This window comes from Seriola aureovittata, chromosome 2, assembly GCF_021018895.1.
Source record: "Seriola aureovittata isolate HTS-2021-v1 ecotype China chromosome 2, ASM2101889v1, whole genome shotgun sequence".
In the NCBI taxonomy this organism is placed as follows: Eukaryota; Metazoa; Chordata; class Actinopteri; order Carangiformes; family Carangidae; genus Seriola; species Seriola aureovittata.
In genome coordinates, this window is record NC_079365.1 from 5,450,245 (window position 1) to 5,464,852 (window position 14,608).

At 40.1% G+C, this 14,608-nt stretch overlaps 1 protein-coding gene across 3 annotated transcripts in view; it reads right to left on the minus strand.

Annotated features, from left to right (window-relative positions):
- The window catches only part of LOC130162075 (contactin-4), a 111,154-nt gene that overhangs the window by 25,382 nt on the left and 71,164 nt on the right, over window positions 1–14,608 (minus strand). For all 3 annotated transcript variants that reach the window (XM_056365551.1, XM_056365541.1, XM_056365562.1), the window contains 6 exons: window positions 10,681–10,884; window positions 9,948–10,050; window positions 9,582–9,766; window positions 5,732–5,874; window positions 5,386–5,515; window positions 4,939–5,089 (listed from right to left, as the gene is read on the minus strand). In XM_056365551.1, coding sequence (XP_056221526.1) covers window positions 4,939–5,089; window positions 5,386–5,515; window positions 5,732–5,874; window positions 9,582–9,766; window positions 9,948–10,050; window positions 10,681–10,884 — 916 coding nt within the window. The remainder of the gene's footprint in view (window positions 1–4,938; window positions 5,090–5,385; window positions 5,516–5,731; window positions 5,875–9,581; window positions 9,767–9,947; window positions 10,051–10,680; window positions 10,885–14,608) is intronic.

Genomic DNA, 14,608 nt, shown 5'->3' on the forward strand with positions numbered 1-14,608 from the left:
CCTGGCAAACTTATGTGAGCTACTACTGTTCATCTTCCTGCATTCACATAAGGAGCTCGTATTAATGAATTCCCAGCAAAACTTTCAGATTCATCTTAAGCATTTGTACTGAAGAAAAGAAACCGGATGAAATATCAAGTGCCCTTGATACAGCTATTACAGCAGGAATTTTACCATTTGTAACTTTTTCCTAGTATTTTACCAATATGAACTTTGCACGAACTGAGAGTCTTTTTGAAGTTTTATGAGAGGGTACTTTTAGGTCGATGGGTTAAGCCCGAGAGGTGTGTGAAGAAGGACTTGGGTGGGTGGATCAAGTGGCCGTCCTATGAGAGAAAAGTTAGTAAGATCCCCAGAGTTATTAAACGGGATGCTGAATCCCAGTTCTACCACTGTAATACACCACATTTACAACATGCTGAATGGCTCAGGGCAATGATTATTCTTTAAAGGCTCTGTAAATGAGATTTTAAACATTAATATAGCAGCAAACAACTATTTTCTATGTAAAGATTTAGTGGAGCAATGGTGTCCTGACGGAGAATAAAGGCACACTTCCTCTGTTTGTAATCAGAGCTTCAGTGTTCTTTGTTTTGGGGGCTGGTCCGGCAGCGCGTGCATGTTAGTGCCTGTGCATGTTAGTGCATAAGAGTCCCCCTCTGTTAAACCGTTGGTCCTTCCCACATTTACAAGCACACAGGTACCACCCACACACCAGATGAACCAGCGTTCAGGTAAAAGTGACCTTCCAGAATTTCCTCCACTGAAGAAAAAAAACACATTTTCATCTAAAAAAAAAGGCCTCAGACAAAGAAAGAGATGAGACCAGATCATAGGTGGACTGAGCATGAGGACTACAGGCTCCAATCCTGGCCAGCTGTGGGACTGTCAAAAAAACCAATAAAGTTTTTACCACTCTCTCAGTATCATTCGTGTGGCCGGTCCGAGCGCATGAGTCCAACCGACCGTGGACCAGAGCCAATACTGGTCTGGCTCCACCAAGATGGAGAGCCCTATGAGCTGCTAACGGCCTCCAACTTGACTTGCAACTTGCTTCCTCCCCTGAATTTGTTGAGCTAATGCTGCTAACGCTAGCTGGCTTGATAACAGCATTGCCGCAGAGCATATCTCAGCAACGCTACCGTGAGGCTAATGGTTGTGACTGGGCTGAGAACTGAGACAATGAACGATGTGTGGCCAACAAAGCATTTGAGATGATGGTGGTCTAGTGCGACAGCTAGTGGCAGTGACTATCGTTTACAGAACCTTTGATCAGAGCATCTGTAAAATATAAAGTTTTCTATTTCTGGACCTTTTTAATTTGAAATCAGCATATCTGATGTGAATACGAACTTTATAAATAAAGATGTTCAAGCAGAAGCAATTGAGGAGGCAAACATAAAGTATCATGACATGTAAATATCTTTTTAATTTTGATATATGAAATTTATAGAATAGAAAATAAACTAAGAAACTGCTTAGTATAAACATTAATTTACATGTATAATATTAAAAATTACTTTGGCAAAACTGTAATTTGGCAATTAATTAAATGCCAATCTTGTTTTACTAAATCTGTATGGTCTAAAAACTAAGAGCCTACTATACTTGTGGGATCTAACAGCTACGTGGGGACCAAAATGATGCATCCCAAAAACTTAAATGGCTGTTTGAGGGTTAAGACTTGGTTTTAGGATTAGAGTATTAGGATTAGGTTAGAGAATTAGCTTTAGGTTAATGTTAGGCATTCAGTTATGGTGGTTAAGGTTTAGGTAAGGGGCTAGGGAAGGGTGTGTGTGTGTGTGTGTGTGTGTGTGTGTGTGTGTGTGTGTGTGTGTGTGTGTGTGTGTGTGTGTGTGTGGTGTGTGTGTGTGTGTGTGCGTGTGTGCGCGCGCGCGCGTGTGCGCGCGCGTGTGTGTCTTTAAGATAGTTTCAACTTTAATAAAAGAAGGAAACTTCTGACTCCTTTGCTCTTTGACTAAATGCCGACTTTTCACTGTTCACTTTACATTACATTTATTTGCTAATGCACATTATTATGCTTTCAGTTGTTGGAGCTATTTTAATATCTTGCTGTAAAAATTCCCTGTATTTCTACAGCATGTTTGCAGCTATGGTTATGCTTTATACATGGTGGACAAAATGTTTTCACTCAGCAAACACAGGAGACACAAAAAAAAAAAGAAACATAAAACAAAACTTGCTGTTAAAATCAGTATTGGAGAAAGAAAATTATACAGGTCCAAGTTTGAGAAGCAACACTGCTCTTCAGACAGAAAGACATAAAGAGACTACTTTTCTTCTTGCCCTCTTTATTTGCAACTCTCACCATTGAGATGCTGTTGTAAGTCACTAAAGTCGGCGCCTGAATGGCACAAGGAGTAAATTGGCTCTCAGAAGATTGATGCTATTAAGTTAATTATAGGGCTTGAGACTGACAAAGCTTTCTGATGGTGTTTTACATAAAAGACATGCTTTTATTTGTATGTCTCATAATGTGTAGGTATATTAAACATCGGCTTTATGGGGGGAAAAAACCAAGATTGCCAATATTGTCCTTCCTTCCTCTGAGAAATAACCTAAATGCTCCAATATTACGCCATTACGCTAGCATAGTGATTTCATCTCTGGGAGATGTGGAGTCTGGAACAGTGAGAGAGTTAGACTTGTTTCCGTCAGCACTGCAGGTGGATTCACACTCGAAAGCAGTATTGACTGATTTGTGATGACTCCTAAACTGAACCTTTCTGATAACTAGTTGAGACTTTTGGAACTTCCTTGCAGTTCTAGCAGCTCAGCCACTGTTTTTCTGAACCTACTTGAACACTTACCTGTCCTTCTTTTCCACAAAACAACTAATGAAAGGAGATGTCATACTGTGTTTCAACTCTGCTGGTTGTTTTTGTGTGCATTAGTCTCTGCGAAGGCCAAGTGCAACAACAAACTGTGTCTTTCAGTTCGTAGATTTTGCCGCAGACCTTAAATCATGCAATGGTGCGGTCTGTCATGTAGCCTGAGGTAGAGTTTCAGTGAAAGATGTAGTCAGATTGTTTTTCTCTGTGGTTTTTGCACAAGCGATGACCCTACAGGATGTCTGTTCTACATTCAGCTCTTTGACTGCCTTGAAGAGCTGTGCAACTGTGGGACGCTGGATGCTTTGAAGTTTCAAACAGCTAAATCATATTGTGCTGTAGATATAAAACTGATAGACTCAGGATCATGGCCTCGGTCTTACATCCATTAAAAAGGCATCAGTCAAAGCCTCTGTGTGTCAGCAGAAAACCAATATCTGTATCTGTGTGAAGAATAAAGTGTCTCTTTGAAAACAAAACTTTTTTTGGACCAAACAAGGCTGTTTTATGCAACCTTGACTTCCAAAATATGGAGGACTGAAACTGCCAAAATCAATACAGTCACTGAGCAGTGAGCAGATGAAAGTCTGTGCTGGGCACAAACACATTGGAACCCGTGATGAGCAACTTAATCAGCTGTCTATTGAATTGACCTGACATTAGTAGATACGTTTTCTTGCTGCATGTAAACAAATATCACAGCAGGTTATAAAAAGAAAAAAAAGCTGAACGCCACACAGCAGCAATGTATCATCAAATCAGTATTTCCAGATTTTTATATTAACATTAGTAATTTAACACTAGAACCGCCATGACAGTCTGACAGACCGTTTGGAGTTTTTATTAATCAAATAACTTTGTTTAAATAAAAACTACAAGTCTCTCAGTCCATGACTTTTCCTAAATATATGTTTTTGATGCTTTCTGAAGCCTAGAAGGTGTTAAAAAAAACCCACAAGATTTCTGAGCATTTATTCCTCTGACCACCAAAGCGGTCATATAGAGCACTGTACCAGCTGTGATCATAGAAATTATTACAATGGATCTATTTCATGGTATTCGCGAGTCTATTTTTTTCACTTACTGTTTTCATTAGGCCTATATTTTTATATGCGGCTCTGGAGAGAGAACAGGAGTCACTTTCTCAGGACCTTAGCGAGCGACCTTAGCTTATGGTTTAGTGATGAGGAAAGTCACTGTCGGGTGGCACATCTGTCAGCATGTCCACTCATGACGCAGCCACTTCACAAACTTTATTTTGTGAGTACAAACTAGACCTTGATTTAGTAAATAGTCGGCTTGTAGGCTATAAACAGTAAGCAACATTTAAAATCGCTCATTTATAATGGATAAAGAATCATAATGCAGCCTAATAAATCTCAACTGTCCAGTGCAGCACACACGCCACACCGGTCTCTGTGAGAGCCTGTAGGCTAGGTCAGATCCAGGTAGAACGAGTGTAAAACAAACTCTGGCTGTTGATAATAAACAATGACAAAAAATAACAATCCAATAAACCTCAGCGAGAACAGCGACAGCAGCTCTGACCTGAGAGTGAAACACCATCTCCAGATGCAGGTGTGTGTCATAGGTGCATCAGGCAGTGCTGCACGATCACTATTAGTCAATCATTCTCTAATGTAACTTGGAACCACAGCCCCTTATTTCTATTATGAAGCACAAATGTAAAAAGATATAAATAATAAAATAATAAACAAATAAGTTTGGGGGACATGCAATAATGGGAAATAATAAATGGATAGATAAATAAATAAAAAATAACGGTAAATACGGTACAGCAACAATGGGCAAATTAAAACAGAAATATCAGTTTATGTCACAATGCGTTACTTAATTAATGCCTTCATTTATTATTTTTGGTGCATTTAATGGCATATCATTTATTTTTGGAGTTATTTATTTATCTATGTTTGATCTTGGCAGTTTCAGTCCTCCATACAAAAATCCCCTTGGGCTGAAGCATAAATAACAATGAGTCCTAGAAATGAACATGGCCACAAGAATAAACCCTTTAACAGATGCCATCAGTGGCAGGAGCAGTGGTGCATACAGTACAATACCCTACCTCTTGCTGTCCTTCAGCGGTTCGCCCCCTCTCCACCAGGAGATTGTGGCCCTGGGGGAAGCGTGGGGGCGACATTCTAGGACCACCTCGCCCCCCCTCTGGATCACCGTGGACTTCTTCACGGGGCGCCGGGTGAAGTCAGGCGGGGAGGCTGAGGAACAGACCCATGTTATTCTGGCGTTGAGGAGGGGCAACAGCTGAGCATCAGCCAAAATGTCAAGTGAATCACCAGCACTTACGGAAATTATATTTCAACACCAGACTGGAAATGAAATGGAATTATGGAAATGAAAGAGCCAGGCTGTGTCTCAGTGAGGAGCCATTTCAGCCTGTTTTTATTCATTTGTTTACTTTCAGATGTGAGGCGCTTACAACACAAAGTACATAGGGTGCATCTCTACCTTGTCTCTGCATCAGCTCATTGTACAGGACAAACAAAGTGCTTACCTACAACTTTGAGCTCAGAGCTGGCATAGACGGCTCCATGTTCATTCTCCGCCACACACTGATACATCCCGGAGTCCAACAGACTAATCCTGGATATGGTCAGTCTACCAGCTTCCACATGGATTCTCCCCTGCAAATCAGGCCAGCTGATTAATGATGGAAAACATTTTACCTTTTTTTTTTTTTCTTTGTTTTATGTTAACTGTATTTTGAATTATCATTATTATTATTGGTAGGAGTAGTTTTTATTGTCTGATAGTGCATTTCATGTATATAAAATCACAATGAATGTCTATAACATTTTTATAAAAATCTAATCTTAGTTTTAGTGTTGGTGGTGTCTTACCTCTGCTGTTAGTGGCTGACCATTCTTCAGCCATCTGTATACAGGGCTCGGCTTACCGATGGCTTTACATTCCCACTGCAGATTAGCATCTATTGCCATATGAGCATCTTTCAGTGTTTGGACCCAATGCAGATGTTCAACATCTGTAGGGAAGAGAAATGAATATGAATAATTATTGACAAAAATGTCAAAATTCTACAGGAGATGTGCTGTATTTACTCTAACCAATATCAAAATCTTAGAATGAGTCATTTAAACATTTAATTCCAAAGAACTGAGGAGAGCTACAACTTTTTTCTGACAATATACATTATGTAGCTGAAATATGGTTTGTATTAGCAGGTAAATCCCATCAGCTTTTTTCAAACTTGGAACATGTTCTTGTCTGGTTTTGACAGCTGGACTGGTTCTGCAGTCTTCGGGTCAGATTTACATACATGAGAGGCCATGGCAAATTCGCACTACTTGTTTCATTCAATTTGCATTCACAGCCTGCGTGTAATTAGCTTCTGAATTACTAGGGCAGCAGCTCATTACACAGTTAGTGCCTGGGAGTGACCTCAAGGTGCATTGTGCAGTAGGCATAGTTCACTGGGATTTGAGATAACCAAGTTCAGAAAAGAAATGAAATTTTCTCATTAAATTACAATATAGCCTGACCCGTGGGCCTCTTTGTGTTATTAAAGCAACTGGGGTCAATAAACTAAAAGAGAAAAGAAAATGTATCTCAAAGAAATAACTGTTAATACCAGTTTTGCAATCAGAGGGGAGAGAGCTGAGCGAGAAGAGGGCGAATAGGGGATGATGATGATGTCTCACTACAATACTGAGGTAAAAGCAAAAGACTGTTCTTCCTACAGGGATTTCACAGTTTGTCAAGTTCAATGAGTACAAAATCATGAATCCTTGTCCCCTCCTTATTCTGTGTTCCAAAATATATTAAGAAATTGTTCATTAATTCCTATCACGTTAAGAAGCTATTTTAGTTATATAGCTTTTATTAATTAGTTTATTTTTGGCTAACTAATTCTTCTGAGCTTTCCATGTTTTTGAGGGTTGTCTGTCCCACCACGACCTCATTTTTCAATAAAACCGTGTTGTTTACTTCACTTTATTACCTCTCAGGAGTGCAGATTTTCCATGTAAAACCTGAATGCACAATCAATCACAACTCACCGAGCTTGTTGCTCTCCTGATCTTAAAATGCACAGACCATACTTTAAGAGGTGAAGTGCACTTTACAGGTGACAAACAGAGAGTGCCTCATGTGGCCAACAAACTGACCTTTTAGGCTGAAACTGCCTCTACACTAGTTCAGCAGCAGGACAGTAGTACAGATGTTTTTTTGTCACAAAAAGCTTCAACTAAAAAGGAACTAAATTAAGTGAAGTGGGGCACGGACATAAACAGGTAGTACTTTAAAAGCATGACACCTGATGTCATAAGGAAAACTAATAATGAACCTTGAGAACACAGTTCTGAATAAATTATACAGACTTTACTATTATCTATGTTATACTGTTATATCTAGGTTTAAGTCAAGCTACAACAAGCTTTGGCAATACTGCTACATTTACATATTCATTTTGTACATGCTTGCATTAGGCAAAATTATGCAAAACTATATAAAAAACTTTTTGCAGATGATTTTGAAATTTACCTTCAACACCAAGCCATTACAGTCCCATAGGTTCCCTTCACAAGGGCAATGAACAAACTAATCACTGTGTGCTTGAAGCTGTATCAGCTAAACTCAGTTCTCCTCTGCCTTAGAAAACCCCAAAAAACTAAATTCTCATAACGCGACAAACTTGTTGTAAATTGTTCATTTCAGCACATTTAAGAGATTTGACCATTAGAATAAGTGACGCTCCCTAAACTGGCCCTGTAAGGCTGCCTGTCATGCTCTGTTTGATTTACAAAAATGTTACCAAGCAGTAAAAAGTACAATTTCACACTGTGCCTCTGTCAGTAACCAGCAGACAAAAAAAGATTTTAGCAGAGTGGATGCCACAGGTGTTCTTGAATCACTTGTACGTGCCTCCTCTGTTCTTCTGTGCCAATTTGTTTGTACAACTGAGACCTAATGTCTTGGTATAATCACATACACAAAATTAAATCTAAAATGGGAGTGATAATTGCTATTAAAAGTGTCACTCATGTCTGTCTCCAACTGCACCTGATGTCTCATCTCTTAACCTTCCTCTGGGGAATGCGTGTTCTAGAAAAAAAAAAAAAGCATATTTTCCCAAGAATAACTTTTGCTACAAATTCGCACAATATTACAAAATTAGACAATGGATAATGTAGCTGTTGCAACAACCCTGAACGTACCCAGAATTGTTTTGTACAGAGCAGCCATGGAATAATTTACTATTGTTTTTTCAGAATAGTTGAACGATTCCTAATGAGTCAGAGCTTCGTTTGAGGCTATTCTGACTGATACATGGAATATTAAACAGTAATCTATGGCAAGAATTTACAATAGTGGGGAAGTGAGTTGTCTTAAATTGTGTTTGTAGAATGAGTAGTTGGACATTTAACTGCTGATTATATTACAAACTAGTGCGATACCTTGTTTTAAATGATTTTATAACCTGATTTATATGTAAGTACTTGTTAATATCAATATATCTATCTAAATATCTTGCAATTATGTCTGATTAACATAATCAGATTCATTTTTTGTATGTTTTTTTTTCCTTGGACCACAGGATAAGTAGCTGTCAGACAACTTGAACAAAGTGCAACTGCTGAGTCCCAAGTTTCAATCACTGATGCTTGTCATTAGCTCTCTCAGTAGCTCAGGACCAAAACATCTCTCTAATTCTCTTTTTACAAATGAACCCTCTCTGCCTCTCAAAGAGTGGTATGTTAACAGAGTCCAAATTAAATGTGGAGAAGCAGCGTTTTGTTTCTTTGCACCACCAAAGTGGAACAAACTTGCAGAGGTTACAAAGGACTTGACGGGACTTGACATGATGTGACGACCTTTAAACTGTTTATGCTCTCCCCTTATTTCACACAGCACTTTATATTTCTTTCTGCTTTTAATTTCTTTAAAAACGATTTCTCTCTATTGAAATGCATTCCCTTTGAATGTATTATGTAAAGCACCTTGAATTTCTTTTTTGTATGAGATGTGCTTCACAGACAAAATTGCCTTGCTACAGCTTTATGTCAACAACCACTTACAGCCTAATTTTAACACTGCTGAAGTCAAACTATGTCTCTGAATCCAAAATTCTATGTAAAACCAAAAAAAAACCCTAAAACCTTATTTACAGTCTGATATCCATCTTTTTTTTATTAGTTCTGTATTAACACATGCACCACAGCAGACGGGAGCAGGGGAGATGCTCCCTCTGCTCTCTGCCTCCAGAAGACAGCTGTGAGTATTCGCTCATGGAGACAGCGCTTTCTTACAACATACAAATGAGTCATTTCAAAGCTCGCAGTTGGACAGCCAGTTCCTTTTGAATCTACGGACCTATCCTGACATATGAGTAATCTCATTTTCTACTTCAAGCTACTGGGTTAAAAGAATTATTCAGTATGCCGGGGGAGATCTTTAACTTTAGATAGATAATGATAATGAGCACAAATAAAGCCCAGATTATCCTGGCATTATAAGGCTATTTCATACTGAGAAAATAACCCAATTACTTTAGAAAGAACCAATAATAAAGCACTTCAGATATTTCTCCCAACAAATGCTCCTGTTCTCGCTTGACAGAAGGGCTGCTGCCATGTTTGTGTGTAGTAAAGTGCTGGATGTTAAATAGTATTGATTGAGGAGAAAAAGATTAGGGAGGAGAGACAGGAAGCAAAAGAATACATGGTTTCTTACTGTGGAATATAAGTTGCCCTCTGGCAACATTTCGTCCTCTGCTGTTTTCGGCAACGCACTCGTACACACCGGCATCCTCTGGGCGAAAATATGGAATTTCCAGAACCCCACTGGAGTGATTGATTTTAATCTTGCCGGGGAGTGGATTTCCATCAGCTCTTCTCCATGAGATGGAAGGCACTGGGCTGCAGAGGTCACACACACAAAAAGGTCACGCTGGCCACATGGTCCTGCACACAGGAGGACTGCTGCCATGTTTGCCAGTCTATTAGTTAGTTGTAAAAGAGAATGGCTGGCCACTTCAGAAATTTTGGCAACGCGACGTGAGGCGTAGAGCCTCACCGTGCCAATGTTTCTGACACTTACTTTCCTAAGGCAAAGCACTCCAGCTTCACTGATAATCCTTTAGAGACATGAAGAGTGTCAGGAAACTGAACCTCAATCTTTGGCTCGTATTCACCCATCACCACTGCATGAGGGATAAAAGCAAATCACATCAGTCAAAACACAAAACATGGACATTCAGTTTCATGTAATTCATATTGAATCTAAGAGCCACGGCGCCGATGACACTGGCAGAGAGCGGATGTGCGCGTGTTGACGCCGTATACAACAGCGTTTAACTTAGCGGATGGATGAGTTTGGATTACATATCTGCCTCAGCTCAAATCTGAAGTGGTACACATAAACGGTCCTGATGGGGTTGAGTGTGTGTGGCAGGCTCCTTGCTGTGTGTGTGTGTGTGTGTGTGTGTGTGTGTGTATGTGTGTGTGTGTGTGTGTGTGTGTGTGTGTGTGTGTGTGTGTGTGTGTCTGCATGCATTTTTGTCAGTGCAAACTACGTTTCTGGTTATGTAAATATGTGCCTTCATGCAGACAGAGAGGGTTCCGCGCATACATAACCCTGTATAGTTCACAGGCTTTTCGGGGGTGGCGCAGAAACCTTGCTCGTAAGCAAAAGCAAAAACAGTGTCACACTCAAGACAAGCGATTTATCTCCCCGCCTCGCCTCGCCCTCCCCTCCCCTCCAACAGTGAGTGTGTCAGTTCAGTGCGCAAGATAACCAGGAGCCAGCAGAGGAGAACTGAGCGCGTGCTTACCGTCCCGCCGCACCACCACGGGGGTTGGGGAGCTGAACACTGTGGCGTTGGTCATCATGTTTCTCACCGCGCACGTGTAGTTCCCCTCGTCTGAGGCTTCAACTTTGGCGATGTACAAGTTGCCCGTTCTCTGAGAGATGAAGCGCCGGGCGTCCTGCTGCAGGAAGCTGCGCTGTCCATTGAAAACCCATGAATATTTGATCTCTGAAAACAAATAAAGAAAAGGTCATGACTTGTGGATATTGAGACACAGAAGAGATACACTTTCAAAAATGACCTGGACAGCAAGACCTGTGACACATATAGAAAAATATATTATTACAAATAGATTTTCTATTCATCTGCCAGAAATATAGATATAAGATGACTCAGGACAAAGCTGCTGATATTCTATATTTTTCTTTTTGTCAACAAATCCCATGGTTCTGCAAAGTACTGCCTGAGGAGTAGGGATCGACCCATATGTTTTTTCAGGGCCGGTTAGTTATTAATAATCAATCAGGCCATTAACCAATATTTGGAAGCGATATGCCAACACAAAACTACTAAACTACCCCATTTATATCAATGAAAGTAGACAAAATAACAAACAGCTCAGATACAGATGAACCAACAACTATCTACAACAATTTTATTACAAACTGAACATTTTAACCTTCATGCATGAGGATTTATTGCAGGACTGTTGTATTAGACTACATCAGTTTTAAATAGGTGTTCCTAAAAAATTGCCAGCTGAATGTATATTGTCAGTTGTCTGGAATGACTAGATTGAATTAATTGCTTGCAGTGTTGTTCTTATCTGGGAACTGCATATATGCACTGAAATACCAATGTGTATACACCTCCATATACACCTGGTAGCCTAAAGAAAGATTTTTTTCTTTAATTTAATTATATTGCCATATACTTGTATTTTCACCATACAACATATTTTTCCCATTCACTCTTTCAAAATGTAACCAGTAGATTTTAATTGACTCACTCTGTACATTTTTCTAAGCAGCCGCTCATGTGCTGTCATTCTGCAGTCAGTGTAGTGACTCATCTCCAGTTGAAGTTTGGTAGCGTTTGTTGCTGCTCTCTCTTAGCCCCGTTAACATTGCGGTTTTCTTCATCACAGTGTCTCTACACTACTTCTGCTCCAGCACCCAGAGCTCTCTGTTCCTTTTAGCGACTTTCACTAACTCAGCAGTTGTTTACATGCTGTTCAGATATGCTAGCTACTTTAGCTTAGCAGTTAGCGCTAGCTGCTCTCTCTCTCTCTCTCCCAGTGTGTCTTGGACCAATAGATGAACTTGTTCATCAGAGTGTGGTGTTGTTGAAACGTGATTGTAAAGTAGTGTTTTATTTATTAAAACTTAAGTGGTGTTTGTTATCTTACCTCCGAAAAAACAGCTCTGCTCATTAACAGCAGCTGCTGTAGTCTGTGACCATCGTGTGCACAGCAGCCTTCAGTGTGATAGGCTGTTATTCGTGACGTGTAACCAATTAGATGGTGCTGTGGGCGGGACATTGCTCCAGACAGGGATAGGCGGTTACCTTTGAGCCAAAGTAGCCATTTTTAGATTTGTTTCTTTTTATTAGTTATTCCTTAAAAAACAAACTAACTAAAAAAAAAAACAGACCATTCTGATAATGGGAAAAATGCTTAATATTGCATCGGATAATCAGTCAGGCCGATAATGGATAGATCCCTATCGAGTGGCCATAGCCTCCTTATGTAAGGCCTACAATTGTATTGCCTGCCCATTTCTACCACAGCCACACTAACTAATGATCACTTACCATGTAATATATCCCTGACTTCACCATGCACCTTTGTTATGAGATAATCAACGTTTTTCGCTGGCTCATCTGTGTATTTCTGGATACAATACAAGAGTGACACTGCTGCACCTGACATTTTCCTTTATTACAATGAAAACAGGCTCTGTAGTTTAATTTGGCTCAGTCCAACATACACTGTAAATATTCATGAGCCCACAAAATGTGTATTAGTCCACTGCAAATAGTCCCTCCCCCCTCTGCCAACTGCACTTCATAACTTTGAGTAACGTTTGGGGGGGAAAAAAACCTGACAATGTCCAGCTGTTTTGGAAAATGGTTTCACCTTATTTCACCAACTATATATTTGTAATCAGCTTTAAAAGAGTTATGACTCCGACAGGACTGAGCCGGCCTGGGTCTTGGTGCCGGACAGGATATTGAAGTAGGAAAGTATTGAGCGAGAGAGAGAGATGGACAACAGCTGTGAGAAATAACGCAGCCCCCTTATTCTATTGAATTGGACCGCTGCATTGGCTCAGCTGGGGTGTGGACTCAGGGGTTCTGGGTAAGATGATACAGGTTCTTCCTGCGTAGAAGATGAACCTAGCAAAACTTTTGAAACATATCTTCAGATGATCATATACGTACAAGGGTAAATTCCATGTATACCTTGTGACGTAAAAAAACGTAACTCTGCTGTTTTTCTAGCAATAATCAATGAAGGAAAAAAAAAGGATTGCCTTCATGATACCTCTCCAGAATAGTAAATTCCTTCCTCTGCGTATTATTAACTGCGTGTTTTGGCATCTTAGAAGTCTTCCGAGTAATGACTGTTACTCAAACCTGCTTTCCTGAACTGCATTTCATTGTCTCATTGGAACCTGAAACACACCCTTGGCATTTTAATGCTGTTTTCAGTCTGCATGTATTGGTTTTGGCCTTTCATGGGATTCATTGAGTATAAGAGGAAAAATAGAATAACTTCTTTTAAGTATGAACCATGGCTGGTTTCGCAGTAAAATCAGGCAAAGATGGAATTCATAAGACATGTCAGCATGCACGTCACATACTTTCTCATTAGTCCCTAAACAGCTTACTTTACTGTAGTCTGTATTATTAGATCTGTTTTACTTCATCCTCAGCTCTTGTCATATCAATAAGATTCATGTCAAAACAAAGAATGGAACAGAAATGATAAGAATGTAAATGCAGAAGTGTAACACACACACACACACACACACACACAGATGTCTGCAGGGATCGCAGAGCTGACTTGGGTATTAGGGAAGCCCTCTTGCATCAGGCACATGACAATACCACGGTCAGCCCTTTTTGACTCGACAGACGACAAAAAAGTCTCACTCACTTCCTTGAGGGAAAACACTGAATTAAAATCATTACAGGGAAAGTAAGGGCAGAAACTGACAGACCTTTCATGATTAGGGACTATCAGAGACTGGGTCTGTTTAAGAGCTGCAGTCTCACAGCAACAGAGGACTTGCAGGCACATAATCTCATGTCCTCTGACAGAGTTTAACTCTCAGCACGGCTCCTTTTAGACCACTTACCTATTGATTGCTCAAGGAATCTTCCCATTTTAATAAGGAGCATCACTGTATTCCTCAAGTGGTGCATCAACATGCATTAAAGAAGCTTTAACATAATTCAAACCATATGCCAATAAAAAAATAACTATATATTTGCACCATTTTTCAATTTTAAAGCACCTCAAGCTAGTATTGTCATGTAGTGCAAATCCCATCAAATGTGTGACTACGCTCTGTTTAAGAGGAAAAATAAAGAGGGAGGCTTTTAAAGAGGGAGTGAGGGAAAGCTGGAGGGCAAATTGCTAAAGTGTGGAATCCCACGTGGCCGCAGGATTCAGCTGGAAACAGAAGCGGAGAAAGGCTGGTACGCTGGCGTGAAATTGTGCTGGTGGGCACCGAATGGCTGCAGGAGTGCAGACCACTTTGAGGGTCTGCTAATCAGCAGCACACAGACACATGAGCCGACTCACAGCTGTGCCATGGGATAAATGCTCCCCCAGCCACAGAAGCCACTAGCAGCCTTTATTACCCACAGATAACCTGCCCACATCGAGGGGGAAGAAAAAAAAAAAAAAAAAAAATGACAGTTGGTGAAGTGGAGCACTGGAGAC